This window comes from Haemorhous mexicanus, chromosome 31 (assembly GCF_027477595.1).
Source record: "Haemorhous mexicanus isolate bHaeMex1 chromosome 31, bHaeMex1.pri, whole genome shotgun sequence".
Classification (NCBI taxonomy): Eukaryota; Metazoa; Chordata; class Aves; order Passeriformes; family Fringillidae; genus Haemorhous; species Haemorhous mexicanus.
This window is the reverse complement of record NC_082371.1, coordinates 2,448,727-2,467,431: the sequence shown is the minus strand read 5'-3', so window position 1 is coordinate 2,467,431 and position 18,705 is coordinate 2,448,727. Positions and strand designations below refer to the sequence as shown.

At 66.5% G+C, this 18,705-nt stretch overlaps 1 protein-coding gene across 1 annotated transcript; it reads left to right on the top strand.

The window, feature by feature from the left end:
• The first annotated feature begins 535 nt into the window (after positions 1 to 535).
• CELF3 (CUGBP Elav-like family member 3) lies at positions 536 to 17,989 on the top strand. Its single transcript, XM_059870925.1, is given in 16 exon segments — positions 536 to 1,607; positions 4,379 to 4,461; positions 6,362 to 6,410; positions 8,543 to 8,671; positions 8,935 to 9,014; positions 10,234 to 10,377; positions 12,476 to 12,614; positions 13,326 to 13,426; positions 13,428 to 13,512; positions 13,515 to 13,613; positions 13,689 to 13,691; positions 14,073 to 14,137; positions 14,139 to 14,172; positions 15,829 to 15,972; positions 16,967 to 17,099; positions 17,798 to 17,989. Coding segments are annotated over 15 exon segments (1,428 nt in total). The 5' UTR covers positions 536 to 1,462; the 3' UTR covers positions 17,095 to 17,099; positions 17,798 to 17,989.
• Positions 17,990 to 18,705: the final 716 nt, after the last annotated feature.

The window sequence follows — 18,705 nt, the reverse complement described above, 5'->3', positions numbered from 1 at the left end:
ATGTCCCCAAAGGTGTCCCCCCAGGTGTCACCCCTCGGGGTGGGGGGGTGTGGCGGTGCCACCTGGGCTGTCACCCGCTCGTTGCCATGACACCGGCGGGGGGGGGACACACGGGGACACGGCTGGGGACAGCGGGACGTGAAAGGAGGTGACACGGAGCGGGGGACACCGCGACACCGGGGGAGGGGGTGACACCGAGGGGTGACACCGGCACGCGGAGGGGGGTGACACGGGCTTGGGGACAGCGGGACACGGGCGTGGGAGGTGACGCGGGAGGGGAGGGGGCGGGGCTGACTTCAGCACCGGGGACAGCACCGGGAGGCGACAGTGACACGTTGGGGGAGGTGGCGGGGGGGAGGGGACACGCGTGGGCGGACACCGGGCCCTCCCCCTCCCCCCGTACCCCCCCCGTCCCTCCGCGCATGCGCGCGGGAGCGGCTCCGGGCCCCGCCCCCTCCCCAAAACATCCCCGACCCCCCCCACCGCCCCCGGGCCCGGGCGGGGCCGTTACCGGAGCCCGGGGCCCCCTCCCCGTTCCCGGTCCCGGTCCCGGTCCCGGTGTTGTCCCCGGTGCCCGGTTCCGAGCGCCCCCTCCCCGCTCCCCGGCTCGCAGTCCCGGTGTTGCCGCCGCTGCCCAGCATCCCGCAGCCGCTCCCGGTGCCCGTTATCGCTCCTCGGTTGCCGGTCCCGGTAGCCGGTTCGCAGGGCCCCATTCCCGGTCCCGGACTCCAGGTCCCGCTGTTGTCGCCGGTGCCGGTGCCCGGCAGCCAGAGCCCCGTGCCCCACAGCCGGTGCCGGTGCCCGTTATCCGGTCCCGGTGCCCGTTATCCGGTCCCGGCGCCCAGTTCCCGGTGCCGGTCCCCGTAGCCGGTTCCAGTTCTCCGTCCCCGGTCCGGCTCCCCAGGCCCCGGTGTCGTCGCCGGTGCCGGTCCCCGGTGCCGCTCTGACATCAGCACCGGGCGGGGCGGGGCGGGGCGGCTCCAACCGGGGAAGAAAAGCATCTCCCGGTGCCGATCCCGGTGCCGGTACCCGGTACCCGGTGCCGCTGCCCCAGCGGGCGGGGGGGCTCGGCAATACCGGGGGGTCTCGGGGACCGGCGGCCGCCATGGACCGAACCGGGCGTTGAGCTCCCCCCGCCCCCCCGCCCGGTACCGAGACCCTCCCCGAGGCCACCGGGGCGGTACCGGCGGGGCGGGCGCTCGCAGCATCCACCGGGATTTTGGGGAGCAGCACCCGGGAAACGGCCGGGACGCACCGGGAGCGCCGGGAGCGCCGCCCCCCGGGCAGAGCTGCCCCCGCCCCGCCGCGCCCCGTCCCCGGAGCCGAGCCGAGCCCCGGGGCCGCCTCGTCCTTTGTGTGCGCCGGGGCACCGGGCACCGCCGGGAGCACCGGGAGCCGAGCCCGGGCGGTGATAGCGGGGAGCGGGAGCGGCCCCGGGGCCCGGGGACCCCCCGGCGGCCCCATGAAGGAGCCCGACGCCATCAAACTCTTCGTGGGGCAGATCCCGCGGCACCTGGAGGAGAAGGACCTGAAACCGATTTTTGAGCAATTCGGGAAAATCTACGAGCTCACCGTCATCAAGGACAAGTACACCGGGATGCACAAAGGTACGGCAACCGGCAACCGGGAACCGGGGGTGGGCAGCGGGCACGGCCCCGGGCAGCAGGAACGGGCAGCGGGAATGGGGCAGGGGCAGCGGGCACGGCCCCGGGCAGCGGGGGTGGGTGCGGGGCACGGGCGTGTGGGGGCAGCCCCGGGATTCGGCCACCGGTACCGGGAACGGCCGCCAGTACCGGGATCAGCCCTGGGATGTTGCCCCCGGTACCGGGAACAGCTCAAATACCGGGATCAGCCCTGGGATGTTGCCCCCCGGTACCGGGAACAGCCCCAAATACCGGGATTAGCCCTGGGATGTTGCCCCCGGTACCGGGAACAGCCCAAATACCGGGATTAGCCCCTGGGATGTTGGCCCCCGTACTGAGAGCAGCCGTGGGTACCGGGAATGGCCTCGGGATGTGGCTCCCAGCACAGGGAACAGCCCCGGGATACGGTCCCCGGTACCGGGAATAGCTCCCAGGGTGAGAAATAGCCCCAGAATTCAGCCCCCGGTACCGGGAACAGCCCCAGAAACCAGGATCAGCCCCGGGAGATGGCCCCGGTACCGGGAGCGGCCTTGTGATATGGCCTCCGGTACTGGGAATTGCCCCAGGATGTGGCCCCCGGTACTGGGAACAGCCCCCAGCGCCGGGAACAGCCCCGGGATGCAGCCCCGGTACCGGGCACAGCCCCGTGCCACAGCCTCCAGCACCAAGAACAGCTCCCGGTACCGGGAACAGCTCCCAGCACCGGGAATGGCCCTGTGACACAGCCCCGGTACCGGCAACAGCCCCGGGATGGGGTCCCCGGGACTGGGAACAGCCACCGGCACCGGGAACTGCTCCCGGTACCGGGAATGGCCGCAGGATACGGCCCCAGTACCGGGAGCAGCCACTGTCAGCAGGAGTAGCCCCGTGATGTGGCCTGGGGTACCGGGAACAGCCCCGGTACCGGGAACAGCCTCACAAACAGCCCCAGGTACAACCGAGGGCACCGGGAACAGCCCCCAAAACAGCCCCCGGTACCGGAACAGCCCCAGGTACAACCAAGGGCCCCGGTACCGGGAACGGCTCCCGGTAACCGGAACAGCCCCGGTGTTGGGAACGCTCCAGATCCAACCTCCGGTACCGGTACAACCGTGGGCACTGGGAGCTGGAACAGCCCCAAAACAGCCCCCGGTACCGGGAACAGCCCTGGGTACAACCGAGGGCACCGGGAACAGCCCCGGGAACAGCTGCAGGCCTTGAGCAACACCCACAGCCCAGCCTACAGCCGAGGGCACCGGGAACGGTACCGGGCACCGGGAACAGCCTCAGGAACAGCCCCGGGAACAGCCCCGGGAACAGCTGCAGGCCTTGAGCAACACCCACAGCCCAGCCTACAGCCGAGGGCACCGGGAAACAGCCCTGGGCACCGGGGAACAGCCTCAGGAACAGCCCCGGGAACAGCCCCGGGAACAGCCCCGGTACAGCCGCAGGCCTTGAGCAACACCCACAGCCCAGCCTACAGCCGAGGGCACCGGGAACGGTACCGGGTACAGCCCCGGGAACAGCCCGGGGCACTGGGAACAGCCCCAGGAACAGCCCCGGGCACCGGGAACAGCCCCAGGAACAGCCCCGGTACAGCCGCAGGCCTTGAGCAACACCCACAGCCCAGCCTACAGCCGCAGGCCCGGGGAACAGCCCCAGGCACCAGGAACAGCCCTGGGTACAGCCGAGGGCACCGGGAACAGCCCTGGGAACAGCCGAGGGCACCGGGAACAGCCCCGGGAACAGCCGAGGGCACCGGGAACAGCCGCAGCCCCAGCCCAGCCGGGGTACCCCGTGTCAGGGTGTTGTACCCCGGCTGCTGGGGGTGGGCAGGGGTTGTGTCAGCTGTGGGGTGTTGTGTCCGGCTGTTGTGGAGCTGGGTGAGCGTGGGCTGTTGTTGTTGGGCTGTTGCTAGGGTGGCGTTGTTAGGCATTGATGGGGTGTTTTCTGGCTGTTTTTGTTGGGGTGTAGCTGGGCTGTTGTTGTTGTTGGGCTGTTGTTGTTGAGCTGTTGTTGCTGGGCTGTTGTGCCAGGTGTGTGCAGCAGTTCCAGGTGTTGTTTCGGCTGTTGGGTGTCACGTGGGTGCCCCTCCAGGTGACACCCGGCCCTGGGGGTGTTGGGGTGTTGTCTCAGGTGTTGTTTTGGGGTGCCAGGCGGGTGTTGGGTGTCACGTGGTCACCCCACGGGTCCCTGTGAGGGTGACACCGGCTCTGGGTGTCCCTAGGATGTCCAGGTGTTGTTTTGGGGTGTCACATGGTCATCCCCTGCATCCCTGGGGGTGGCACCGGCTCCGGGGGTCCCTGGGGTGGGAGTGGGGGTGTCACAGCCGGGGTGACAGTGACAGGGCCCTGCCTGCCCCCACCGGGGGTGTCCCCAACCCCTGACCCCATCCCCAACACCCGGGGGGGGTTCCTGAGCCCCCAAACCCCCATCACCAGAACTGGGGGGGGGTCTCCAGGGGTCCTGGGGGGCCTCGGGGTGTCTGTGGGACCCCCAGGGGTCTTGGGGGGGTCACTGCCCCGAAATGTGGGGTCTGGGGGCTTGGGGGGGTGGTCTGGGGTCTCTCGGGGGATTTGGGGCCTCTGGAGGCCATTATGGGGCTGTGGGTGTTCTGGGGGGGGGTCCCTCAATTTTTGGGGCTCTCTGGTCACCCCAGACCCTCTGTGTCACCTCGGGCTGGGGGTGAGGACACCTCGGGGGTCCCCCTCACGCCCCCCGACCCCTTTTTTCTCCCTCCCCCCCCTTCCCCCCAGGATGCGCCTTCCTGACCTACTGCGCCCGCGAGTCGGCCCTGAAGGCCCAGAGCGCCCTGCACGAGCAGAAAACCCTGCCGGGGGTGAGTGGGGGGCGTGGGGACCCCCCCGAGGCACCCCCAAATCCCCCCTGTGAGCCCCCAACCCCGGACACCCCAAAATGCCCCATAAACCCCCTAAAAATCACAGGGAAACCCCCAAAAATCACAGTGAAAAACCCTAAAAATCACAGTGAAACCACCAAAAAAGATCACCCAGAAACCAACCAAAAAATCACCATTAATTCCCCCCAAAATCACCCCTAAAAATCACCCTGAAACCCCCCAAAAATCACCCAGAAACCACCCAAAAATCACCTCTAAGCCCCCCAGAAATCACCACAAGTCACCCCTAATTATCACCCTGAAACCCCCCAAAAATCACCCTTAAACCCTTCAAAAATCCCCCCAAAATCCCCCGCCCCAAAGCCCCCCACCCCCCATTTTCAGGACCACCCCGGCCCCCATTGAATGGGGATTTTTTGGGGGGGCGGGGGCGCCCCCTGAACATCTGTGGGGTGTTTAATTAGCGCCGCTAATGAGGGCCGGGCGCTAATGAAGCGCTGCCGGGCGGGCACGGAGACAACAAAGCCCGGAATTTGGGGGGGGTCCGGAGGCGCAGGAGCCCCCCACCCCTAATTCATTTTGTGGGAGGGGGTCCCACCTCCCATTCCCTCCCCCCAGGCTGATTTTGGGGGGGGTTGAGGCTTCCTGGGGGGGGATTTGGAGGCTGAATAGGGGGGAGGGGGCAGTTTGGGGGTCCCCAGGGTGGGGAGGGGGCTCGGGGCGCACCCCCCCCGCGGGCTCCGCGCGTGTCCCGCCAGGCCCGGGGGGGATTTGGCTTCGTTGGGATAATCCCGGGATTTGGGGCCGTAAATCCGGGGGGGGGGGGGGTAGGGGGGGGGGGGGTGGTGGGGTTTTTTTTGGGGGGGGGATTAGGGACGGCCCCGCCCCAGCAGCTGCCCCCGCGCAGCACCGGGAATTTGGGGAGGGGGCGCCACCCTCAGCACCCCCCCACGAGCTGTGCTGACCCCGGGGGTGGTCCCGGCGTGGTTTGGGGGGGTTGGGGGCTTTGTCCGCCCCCCCTTTGTGCCCCCCCCCCCCCTCCACGGCCGGGGTTGATCCAGCGCGGGGGGGGGGAGGGGGGATTAAGGGGGGATTAACGCCCCCCGCCCCCAGCCCGGGGGGGGCATTTCCAGCGCCATCTGGGGCTTGGGGGGGGGGGGGCTCGGGGTGGGGGGGCACCTTCGCTTTCGGCGGCGAAAGGAACGCCCGGGGTCAGCCGGGGATGGACCCGCCCCCCGCAGCCCAAATTCCCCCCAAATCCCCCCGAGATGGGGCACGGCCGCCCCTCCCCCACACCCCGAGGGTCGGGGGGGGCGGGGTCACACCGGGCCTGGGGGGGGGGTCTGCCCCCCACCCCCAAATCTCCATCCCTGCTCCCCCCCCCCCCGCAATCCCCGTCATTGTTTATCGCGAGCGCTGATGACGTCAGCGGCGTTGCCAGGCAACGGCGATGGGTAAATTGGGGATGAGTGGGCGGTTGCCATGGAGCGGAGCCGGCCGTTGCCATGGCAACCGCGCATCTGCGCCCTCTCCATCCCCCCCCCGCCGCCCCGTTCCTCTGGGGGGTTCCGGGGTGTGGGGGGGGGAGGGGCGGGGGTGGGTCCATCCCCCTCCCCAATTAACGCAGGGGGGGGGGAGGGGCGCTCATTAACGCGGCCCCCCGGGCCCCCCCTCCCCCCCCTCCGGCAGCGGCTCCCGTTGCCAGGTAACGGGATGCAGGCCCGACGTTGCCATGGCGACCGGAGCATCTTTGGGGGGCGGGGGGGGGGGTCTGGGACCTTCTGAGGGGGAGGGGGAGGTGCTGGATGGCCCGGGGGGGTCAGGGGGGTCTCGGGGGTCTCTGTGTGTCCCCAACCCCCCCTGTGTCCCCTCCCCCCAGATGAACCGGCCCATCCAGGTGAAGCCGGCGGACAGTGAGAGCCGAGGAGGTACCGCCCCCAAAATCACCCCAAAATCCCCCCAGACCCCCCAAAGCCACCCCACACCACCCTGTCCCCAACCCCCGGTGTCCCCAAATTACCCCGAGGCCACCCCCCAGTGTGAGACCCTCACGTGTGTCCGTGTCCCCAGCGTGGCTGTCCCCAGCGTGGGATGTCCCTCCATGTCCCCACTCCCAGCGTGGCTGTCACCTATCCCCGTTCCCAGGTCCCCAGCCCACCCCAATGTCCCCACCCCAATGTCCCCACCCCATCCTTTCTGGAGTGTCACACCCCTCTGCGCGGCACTGTCCCCGTGCCAGTTGTGATGTCCCTGTGCCCATGTCCTAGTGTCACCCATGGTGTCCGGTGCCCATGTCCCTGTGCCAGTGTCCTGATGCCACCCACGTTGTCCCCATGCCCATGCCCCCATGCTGGTGTCCTGGTGCCTGTGTCCCTATGCTGGTGTTCCAGTGCCAGCCACGGTGTCCCCATGCCCCTGTCCCCATGCTGGTGTCCCGATGTCACCCCCAGTGTCCCCGTGTCCCTGTCCCGATGCCACCCACAGTGTCCCCATGTCCCTATCCCTGTGTCCCTGTCCCGGTGCCACCCGCGGTGTCCCCATGCCCCTGTCCCCCTGCCCCAGTCCCAATCCCACCCGCGGTGTCCCTGTGCCCCTGTCCCCGTGTCCCTGTCCCGATGCCACTTATGGTGTCCCCGTGCCCCTGTCCCCCTGCCCATGTCCCGATGCCACCCACGGTGTCCCTGTCCCCATGCCCCTGTCCCAATGCCACCCGTGGTGTCCTGATGCCCCTGCAGTGTCCCTGTGCCCATCTCCCCATGCTGGTGTCCTGGTGCCACCCGCGGTGTCCCTGTGTCCTTGTCCCTGTGCCCCTGTCCCGATGTCACCTGCAGCATCACCGTGTCCCTGTCCTGATGCCACCCGTGGAGTCCCCATGCCCCTGTCCCCATGTCCCTGTCCCATGTCCCTGTCGCGGTGTCACCTGCAGTGTCCCCGTGCCCCTGTCCCCCTGCCCCTGTCCCAATCCCACCCGCAGTGTCCCCATGCCCCTGTCCCTATGCCACCCGCAGTGTCCCCGTGTCCCTGTTCCCCTGTCCCTGTCCTGATGCCACCCGCGGTGTCCCCATGCCCCTGTCCCCCTGTCCCAATCCCACCCGCGGTGTCCCCGTGCCCCTGTCCCCGTGTCAGCCACGGTGTCCCCGTGCCACCCACGGTGTCCCCGTGCCCCTGTCCCCGTGCCCCTGTCCCCATGTTACCCACGGTGTCCCCGTGCCCCTGTCCCCGTGTCCCTGTCCTGATGCCACCCGCAGTGTCCCCATGCCCCTGTCCCCGTGCCCCTGTCCTGGTGTCACCTGCGGTGTCCCCATGCCCCTGTCCCCCTGTCCCTGTCCCGATGTCACCCGTGGTGTCCCCGAGCCCCTGTCCCCCTGCCCCTGTCCTGATGCCACCTGCGGTGTCCCCGTGCCCCTGTCCCCGTGCCCCTGTCCCCATGTCACCTGCGGTGTCCCCGTGCCCCTGTCCCCCTGTCCCTGTCCCGATGTCACCCGCGGTGTCCCCATGCCCCTGTCCCCCTGTCCCTGTCCCCGTGTCACCCGCGGTGTCCCCATGCCCCTGTCCCTGTGTCCCTGTCCCCGTGTCACCCGCGGTGTCCCCATGCCCCTGTCCCCCTGTCACCCGCGGTGTCCCCATGCCCCTGTCCCTGTGTCCCTGTCCCCGTGTCACCCGCGGTGTCCCCATGCCCCTGTCCCTGTGGCCCTGTCCCAGTGTCACCCGCGGTGTCCCCATGCCCCTGTCCCCCTGTCCCTGTCCCGGTGTCACCCGCGGTGTCCCCATGCCCCTGTCCCCCTGTCCCTGTCCCGGTGTCACCCGCGGTGTCCCCATGCCCCTGTCCCTGTGTCCCTGTCCCCGTGTCACCCGCGGTGTCCCCATGCCCCTGTCCCTGTGTCCCTGTCCCGGTGTCACCCATGGTGTCCCCATGCCCCTGTCCCTGTGTCCCTGTCCCCGTGTCACCCGCGGTGTCCCCATGCCCCTGTCCCTGTGTCCCTGTCCCCGTGTCACCCGCGGTGTCCCCATGCCCCTGTCCCTGTGTCCCTGTCCCCGTGTCACCCGCGGTGTCCCGCAGAGGACCGGAAGCTCTTTGTGGGGATGCTGAGCAAGCAGCAGGCGGACGAGGACGTGCGGAAGATGTTTGAGCCCTTCGGCACCATCGACGAGTGCACGGTGCTGCGCGGCCCCGACGGCACCAGCAAAGGTGGGGGGACCCGGGGGGGACACCCTGGGGCTGGCAGGGTCCCTCGGGGGTCCTGGGGGGTCCCACGAGTGTCCTGGGGGTCCCTCGGGGGTCACCAGGGTGGGCACGGGGAGATCTGTGGGGCAGGGATGGGGTTCAGGGGGAGCACGGCAGGGATGGGGTTAATGGGGTTTGGGGGGTCCGTGGGGTGAGGAGGGTGGGACCCCCAGAGCTCCCTGCAGCTGCCATGGAGCCGATGTCCCCGATGTCCCCGATGTCCCCAGGCTGCGCCTTCGTCAAGTTCCAGAGCCACGCGGAGGCCCAGGCCGCCATCGCCGCCCTGCACGGGAGCCGCACGCTGCCGGTGAGGGACCGTCCTCGGCGCTGTCACCTGCGGTGCCACCTTCGTCACCGTCCCCTTCAGTGCCACCTTTGTCACCGTCCCCTTCAGTGCCACCTTTGTCACTGTCCCCTTCAATGCCATCTTCGTCACCGTCCCCTTCAGTGCCACCTTTACCACCGTCCCCTTCAGTGCCACCTTTGTCACTGTCCCCTTCAATGCCACCTTCATCACCATCCCCTTCAGTGCCACCTTTGTCACTGTCCCCTTCAGTGCCACCTTTGTCACCATCCCCTTCAGTGCCACCTTCATCACCATCCCCTTCAGTGCCACCTTTGTCACTGTCCCCTTCAGTGCCACCTTCATCACCGTCCCCTTCAGTGCCACCTTTACCACCGTCCCTTTCAGTGCCACCTTTGTCACTGTTCCCTTCAATGCCACCTTTGTCACTGTCCCCTTCAATGCCACCTTCATCACCATCCCCTTCAGTGCCACCTTCGTCACTGTCCCCTTCAATGCCACCTTCGTCACCGTCCCCTTCAGTGCCGCCTTCATTACCGTCCCCTTCAGTGCCACCTTCATCACTGTCACCTTCAGCATCCTCATCATTGTCCCCTTCATGGTCACCTTTGCCATCCCCTTCATCATCATCATCATTGTCCCCTTCACCATCCTCGTCATTGTCCCCTTCATCATCCCTGTCGTCATCCTCACCACTGTCCCCTTCATTGTCCTTGTCATTGTCCCCTTCATTGTCCCCTTCATCATCCCTGTCATCATCATCATCATCTCCTTCCTGGTCCCCTTCATCATCTTCATCACTGTTGTCATCCCCATTGTCACCCTCATCACCCCCATCATCATCATCTCCTTCATCATCCTCATCATGTCCTTTGTCACCCCTTCATCATCCTCCTCATCATCCTCACCAGTGACCCCACCATCCTCTCCTTCATCTTCTCTGCCATCGTCCCATCATCATCCCATCATCATCATCCTCACCAATGTCTGCATCATCATCCCATCATCATCCTCACCACTGTCCCCGTCATCAACCCCATCCTCATCCTCTTCATCACCTCCACCATCATCCTCACCCCATTACAGCCCAACCATCGCCCCCATCACCGCTCCCATTCCATGTGACCGCGGGTGACCGCGGGTGACCGCGGGTGACCGCGAGTGACCGCGGGTGACCGCGAGTGACCGCGAGTGACCGCGAGTGACCGCCGTGTCCCCGCAGGGCGCCTCGTCCAGCCTGGTGGTGAAGTTTGCGGACACGGAGAAGGAGCGGGGGCTGCGGCGCATGCAGCAGGTGGCCAGCCAGCTGGGCATGTTCAGCCCCATCGCCCTCCAGTTCGGCGCCTACAGCGCCTACACGCAGGCGGTACGGGGCACTGGGGACATTGGGGACATTGGGGACATTGGGGACACTGGGGACACTGGGGTCACCAGCCAGCTGGGCATGTTCAGCCCCATCGCCCTCCAGTTCGGCGCCTACAGCGCCTACACGCAGGCGGTACGGGGCACTGGGGACACTGGGAGCACTGGGGACACTGGGGACACTGGGGACATTGGGGACATTGGGGTCACCAGCCAGCTGGGCATGTTCAGCCCCATCGCCCTCCAGTTCGGTGCCTACAGCGCCTACACGCAGGCGGTACGGGGCACTGGGGGCACTGGGGACACTGGGGACACTGGGGACACTGGGGGCACTGGGGACACTGGGGACACTGGGGACACTGGGGTCACCAGCCAGCTGGGCATGTTCAGCCCCATCGCCCTCCAGTTCGGCGCCTACAGCGCCTACACGCAGGCGGTACGGGGCACTGGGGGCACTGGGGACACTGGGGACATTGGGGGCACTGGGGGCACTGGGGACATTGGGGACACTGGGGACACTGGGGACATTGGGGACACTGGGGACACTGGGGTCACCAGCCAGCTGGGCATGTTCAGCCCCATCGCCCTCCAGTTCGGCGCCTACAGCGCCTACACGCAGGCGGTACGGGGCACTGGGGACACTGGGGACACTGGGGACGCTGGGGACACTGGGGGGATCAAGGGGAAGGGGGTGGGACCCCCCCAAAATCCAGCCTGAGGTGGTTGAGGTGATGGGAGGGGATGGACACCAAGGTGACATCCATGGCAAGTGACAGTCCCAAACCCTGTGATGGGACACCCATGGGGAGCCCATGTCCCCATGTCCCCATGTCCCCACGTCCCAGGGTGTTGGTGGCACCAGGGTGGGCTCTATGGGGCGGTGTCACCACCCATCCCAATGGCGGGTGGTGGCCACGGTGGCAGTGGTGGCAGTGACTGCGCAGTGCCAGGTGTGTCCCCGCAGTTGATCAGCAGCAGGTGGCCCTGGTGGCACTGGGGTGACATCCACGGGGACATGCTGGTCCTGGAGGGGACACTGGGGTGACATCCATGGGGACATGCTGGTCCTGGAGGGGACACTGGGGTGACATCCATGGGGACATGCTGGTCCTGGATGGGACACTGGGGTGACATCCAAGGGGACATGCTGGTCCTGAAGGGGACACTGGGGTGACATCTGTGGGGACATGCCGGTCCTGGAGGGGACACTGGGGTGACATCCAAGGGGACATGCTGGTCCTGGATGGGACACTGGGGTGACATCTATGGGGACATGCTGGTCCTGGAGGGGACACTGGGGTGACATCCACGGGGACATGCTGGTCCTGAATGGGACACTGGGGTGACATCCAAGGGGACATGCCGGTCCTGGAGGGGACACTGGGGTGACATCTATGGGGACATGCTGGTCCTGGCAGGGACACTGGGGTGACATCCAAGGGGACATGCTGGTCCTGGATGGGACACTGGGGTGACATCTATGGGGACATGCTGGTCCTGGAGGGGACACTGGGGTGACATCCACGGGGACATGCTGGTCCTGAATGGGACACTGGGGTGACATCCACGGGGACATGCTGGTCCTGGAGGGGACACTGGGGTGACATCCATGGGGACATGCTGGTCCTGGAGGGGACACTGGGGTGACATCCATGGGGACATGCTGGTCCTGGAGGGGACACTGGGGTGACATCCGTGGGGACATGCTGGTCCTGGAGGGGACACTGGGGTGACATCCATGGGGACGTGCCGGTCCTGGAGGGGACACTGAGGTGACATCCAAGGGGACATGCTGGTCCTGAATGGGACACTGGGGTGACATCCGTGGGGACATGCTGGTCCCGGAGGGCACACTGGGGTGACATCCAAGGGGACATGCTTGTCCTGGATGGGACACTGGGGTGACATCCAAGGGGACATGCTGGTCCTGGAGGGGACAGTGGGGTGACATCCGTGGGGACATGCTGGTCCTGGAGGGGACACTGGGGTGACATCCACGGGGACATGCCGGTCCCACGTCCCGGGGTGTTGGTGGCACCGGGGTGGGCTCCCGGGGCGGTGGTGGCCGTGGTGGCCGCGCGGTGCCAGGCGTGTCCCCACAGCTGATGCAGCAGCAGGCGGCCCTGGTGGCCGCGCACTCGGCCTACCTCAGCCCCATGGCCACCATGGCCGTCCAGATGCAGCACATGGGCACGGTCAACCCCAACGGGCTCATCGCCACCCCCCTGCCACCCTCCTCAGGTAACGGGGACAGGGGGACAGGGGGACAGCGGGGAGGGGATGGGGGACGTGGGGAAAGGGCTGCTGGTGGTGGGGGGCAGCGGGGATGGGGACAATGGGGAGGGGACATGGGGATGGGGGTCACCAGAGGATAGGGACAATGGGGAGGGGGACACTGGGAAGGGGACACTGGGAAGGGGACATGGGGATGGGGGTCACCAGAGGATAGGGACAATGGGGAGGGGACATGGGGATGGGGACACGGGGAAGGGGACATGGGGATGGGGACACTGGGAAGGGGACATGGGGATGGGGGTCACCAGGGGATGGGGACAATGGGGAGGGGGACATGGGGATGGGGGTCACCAGAGGATGGGGGACACGGGGAATGGGGGCACTGGGGAGGGGACACAGGAATGGGGACATTGAGGAGGGACACCAGGGATGGGGGACACCATGGATGGGACATGGGATACTGGGGGACACCATGGGTGGGATGGGGACACCAGGGGTGGGACATGGGATGTGGGGGGACACTAGGGGTGGGACGGGGACACCACAGATGGAATGGGGACGCTCAACCCCCACCACGTGGAGGGTTCCCCACCCTCCGGGGTCAGTCCTGGTGTCCCGGGGGTGTCCTGGGGGTGTCCCCGGGGTGTCCCAGTGGTGTCCCCAGGATGTCCCCGGGGTGTCCCGGTGCTGACCCGGTGGTGACGGCGCTGTCCCCAGGAACCAGCACCCCCCCGGCCATGGCGGCCACCCCCGTCCCGGCCATCGCGGCCCCGCTGAGCGTCAACGGCTACAGCCCCGTGCCCGCGCAGCCCGCGGGACCCCCCCGCCCCCGACGCCGTCTACGCCGGGGGGGTCCCCCCCTTCCCAGGTGCCCCCCGACCCCCCCCCAGCCCCCCGAGCCCCGCCGGGCCCCCCCCCTAACCCCCCCTGTGCCCCCAGCCCAGAGCCCCGCGGCCCCCGGGGACCCCCTGCAGCAGGCGTACGCTGGCATGCAGCACTACACTGGTGCGTACTGGGGCAACTGGGAGGGACTGGGAGGGGCTGGGGGGTACTGGGAGGGCACTGGGAGGGCACTGGGAGGGGGTTGTGTGGTACTGGGGCGCACTGGGAGGGACTGGGAGGGGGTTGTGTGGTACTGGGGGCCACTGGGAGGGACTGGGAGGGGGTTGTGTGGTACTGGGGGGCACTGGGAGGGCACTGGGGGAACTGAGAAGGGTTATGGGGGAGTTCCTGATGGGACTGGGGGGAACTGGGAGGGCGGTGGGAGGGACTGGGGGTGTGTTGTGGGGTATTGGGGGGCACTGGGAGGGTGGTGGGTGGCACTGGGGGGGCACTGGGATGGCATTGGGGTGGCACCGGTGTCACCAGTGGCTTTGGGAGGGTGTTGTACGGCACTGGGGGGGCACTGGGGTGGCACTGGTGGCACCGATGTCCCCGGTGACCCCGTGCCCCCCGTGCCCCCAGCCGCGTACCCGGCCGCCTACGGGCTGGTCAGCCCGGCCTTCGCCCCCCCGGGACCCCTGCTCGCCCCCCCGCCCCCCCCCGCAGCAGCAGCAGCGTGAAGGTGAGACCCCCCGGGACTCCCCAAAACTCCCCGGACCCCCGAGACCCCCCCGGGACCCCCCAAAACTCCCCGGACACCCAAGACACGCCCAGGACCACCCAAAACTCCCCGGGCCCCCGAGACCCCCCCGGGACCCCCCAAAACTCCCCAGACGCCCAAGACCCCCCTGGTACACCTGAGACCCTCTGAGACTCCCCCAAACTCCCTGGCCCCACAAAACTCCCCGGGACCCCCAAAGCTGCCCCAGAACCCCAAAACCGAGACTTGGGACCCCAAAATCAGAGCTGTGAATCCTTAATGGGACCCAGGACCCCAAAACCAGAGCTGTGAACCCAAAGCAGGAGCCAGGTTTAGGTTTTAGAGCCCTGGCTTTGGGGTCCATGTCAGGTTTGGGTTGAGAGCTCTGGTTTTGGGGTCCCATATCTGGTCTGTGTTGGCAGCCCTGGTTTTGGGGTCCATGTCGGGTTTGGGTTGAGAGCCCAGGTTTTGGGGTCCATGTCAGGTTTGGGTTGAGAGCTCTGGTTTTGGGGTCCCATGTCCGGTTTGGGTTGAGAGCCCTGGCTTTGGGGTCTCATGTTGGGTTTGGGTTGAAAGCCCCAGTTTTGGGGTGCTGTGTCCATTTTGGGTTGAGAGCCCCAGTTTTGGGGTGCTATGTCCATTTTGGGTTGAGAGCCCCGGTTTTGGGGTCCCATGTCTGGTCTGTGTTGGCAGCCCTGGTTTTGGGGTGCCGTGTTGGGTTTGGGTTGAGAACCCAGGTTTTGGGGTCCATGTCCAGTTTGGGTTGGGATCCTCAGTTTTGGGGTCTGTGTCAGTTTTGGGTTGAGAGCCCTGGTTTTAGGGTGCTGTGTCCATTTTGGGTTGAGAGCCCCATTTTTGGGGTCCATGTCAGTTTTGGGTTGAGAACCCCGGTTTTGGGGTCCATGTCCAGTTCGTGTTGAGAGCGCCGGCTTTGGGGTCCATGTCAGTTTTGGTTTGAGAACCCTGGTTTTGGGGTCCCATGTCCAGTTTGGGTTGGGATCCCCATTTTTGGGTCCATGTCAGTTTTGGGTTGAGAGCACCAGCTTTGGGGTCTGTGTCCAGTTTGAGTTGGGATCCCCAGATTTGGGGTTTGTGTCAGTTTTGGGTTGAGAGCCCTGTTTTTGGGGTCCTGTGTCCGGTTTGGGTCGGCAGCCCCGGTTTTGGGGTCTGTGTCCGGTTTGGGTCGGCAGCCCCGGTTTTGGGGTCTGTGTCCATTTTGGGTCGGCAGCCGTTTTTGGGGTCCCGTGTCCGGTTTGGGTTGGCAGCCCCGGTTTTGGGGTCCCGTGTCCGGTTTGGGTTGGCAGCCCCGGTTTTGGGGTCCCGTGTCCGGTTTGGGTTGGCAGCCCCGGTTTTGGGGTCTGTGTCCATTTTGGGTCGGCAGCCCCGGTTTTGGGGTCCCGTGTCCGGTTTGGGTCGGCAGCCCCGGTTTTGGGGTCCCGTGTCCATTTTGGGTCAGCAGCCCCAGTTTTGGGGTCTGTGTCCATTTTGGGTCGGCAGCCCCGGTTTTGGGGTCCCGTGTCCAGTTTGGGTCGGCAGCCCCGGTTTTGGGGTCTGTGTCCGGTTTGGGTCGGCAGCCCCGGTTTTGGGGTCGGTCGTTTTGGGGACGCAGTCCCAGGTGTGACCCCGCTCCCTCCGCAGGCCCCGAGGGCTGTAACATCTTCATCTACCACCTGCCCCAGGAGTTCGCCGACACCGAGATCCTGCAGATGTTCCTCCCCTTCGGCAACGTCATCTCCGCCAAGGTCTTCGTGGACAGGGCCACCAACCAGAGCAAGTGCTTCGGTAGGGACACGGGACACTGGGGACATCGGGGACAACGGGGACAATGGGGGCATTGGGGACAATGGGGACATCGGGGACACTGGGGACAATGGGGACATTGGGGACATTTGGGGGCATTGGGGACATTGGGGGCACCAGGGACATTGGGGACATTTGGGGGCATTGGGGACATTGGGGGCACCGAGGACATTGGGGACAGTGGGGGCATTGGGGACATTGGGGATAATGGGGATGATGGGGACATCAGGGACAATGGGGACATTAGGGACATTGGGGACATTGGGGACAATGGGGACATTGGGGGCACCGGGGATATTGGGGACATTTGGGGGCATTGGGGACATTGGGGGCACCGAGGACATTGGGGGCAGTGGGGGCATTGGGGACATTGGGGGCACCGGGGACATTGGGGACATTTGGAGGCATTGGGGACATTGGGGGCACCGAGGACATTGGGGACAGTGGGGGCATTGGGGACATTGGGGATAATGGGGATGATGGGGACATCAGGGACAATGGGGACAATGGGGACATTGGGGACAATGGGGACATTAGGGACATCAAGGATATTGGGGACATCAGAGGCAATGGGGACATTGGGGACATCGGGGACAATGTGAACATCGGGGGCAATGGGGACATTGGGGACACCAGGGACAATGGGGACATTGGGACACTGAGATATGGGATAGGCAGTGTGGGATATAGGGACACTGGGGACAGGGGGGCAGTGGGGACACTGGGGACAGTGAGGATAATGGGGATAATGGGATATGGGGACACTGGGACATTGGGGACATCAGGGGCATTGGGGACAAGGGGACGATGGGGTCAATGGTACATGGGATAGGAGATGTGGGATATGGGGATACTGGAGACATTGGGGACATTGGGATATGGGATGTAGGGACACGGGGACAATGTCCCCAAATCCTCCGTGTCCTCCATGTCCCCAATGTCCCCACACCCCCGCGATGTCCCCGATGTCCCCCAGGCTTCGTGAGCTTTGACAACCCCGCGAGCGCCCAGGCCGCCATCCAGGCCATGAACGGCTTCCAGATCGGGATGAAGCGGCTCAAGGTGCAGCTCAAGAGGCCCAAAGACGCCAACCGGCCCTACTGAGCCCGGTGAGACCCCCGGGACCCCCGGGACACACCTGGGACACACCTGGGACACACCTGGGACAGCCCTTGGACACCCCTGGGACCCCCTTGGGACCCTCTGGGACCCCCTGGGACCCTCTAGGACAGTCCCAGGACACCCTTGGGACCCCCTGAGACCCTCTGGGACACCCCCGGAACACCCTCGGGACCCCCCTGGGAAACCCCAGCACCCTCCGGGACACCCCTGGGACATCCCTGGGACACCCCTGGGAACACCCCCAGAGACCCCCTGGAACATCCTGGCACACCCTGGCACACCCTGGGACACCTCTGGGACATCCTGAGACAACCTCGGGACCCCCTGGGACACCCTCGGGAACCCCCAGGACACTCCAGGCCCCCCCCTGGAGCCTCTCCAGGGCTGGAAAACCCCCGGGGGATCCCCTTGAGACCCCCCTGGGACCTCCCCTCAAAACTTCCCCAGACCCCCCATGACCCCACCAGGCTGGAACCCCCTGAGCCCCCCAAACCCCCCCCGGGGTGGGATGTCCCCCTCTCGGGATCTGGGGGGGGTCCCTGAGATTTTGGGGGGCTGGAAATGCCCCAGGGGGTTTTTAGGGTGTGTCCCATTGGGATTTGGGGCATCCCAGGGTTTGGGGGGGCAGGAATTGCCCCCCAAACCCTCTTTAACCCCCCCCCATCCCCAAATTTTCCCTCCCCAGGTCCGGAGGCTCTGGAGCAGCACCTTTGGGTGCCCCCCCATTGCAGAGCAGCCCCCCCAAACCCAGCGGTGCCCGGGGGGGGGGGCTCGGTCCTGCTGGGGGGGGCCCCAGACCCCCCCACGCTCAGGAAGGATGGACCCCCCCTCCAGGCCCCATCCGACCCCCCAGTCCATCCCAGTCCATCCCAGTCCAGCCCAGTGCAGGGTGCCAGTGTCCCCCCACCCCCCCCAGCAGCCACATCCACTCTGTTTTTGGGGGGGTCGTGCCCACCCTGGGGGACCCCCAAAAGGACCCCCCCTCACTCCCCCCCCTCCCCCGGGGACCCTTCTTGGGGCTTTTCTCACCAAACAGGACCAAAAGCAGCTCCAAACTGGGGGGGGTCTCTGGGGGGGTCACGGGGGGTCCTGGGGGCCTTTGGGGGTCCCAAAGGGGGGGACACGGCCCCCCCAGTGTCCTCCCGGGGGCGCAGCGGGACCCCAACACTGCCACTGCCACCCGCTCCGCCCACAACCTGCCTCAGTTTCCCCTGGGGATGGGCCAGCACTGGGATGGGCCGGGACTGGGATGGACTGGGACTGGGATGGACTGGGACTGGGATGGACTGGGATTGGGATAAACTGGGACTGGGATGGGCCGGAACTGGGATGGACTGGGACTGGGATGGACTGGTACTGGGATGGGCCGGGACTGGGATGGACTGGGACTGGGATGCTCCATTACTGGGATAAACCAGTACTGGGATGGGCTGGGACTGGGATTGGGATGGAGCAGCACTGGGATGATCCCACACTGGGATGTGCCCGATGGGGATGCTCCATACTGGGATGCTCCATACTGGGATGCTCCATACTGGGACGCTCTGACACTGGGACCAGGATGCTCCGATACCGGAATGTTCCACCACGGAG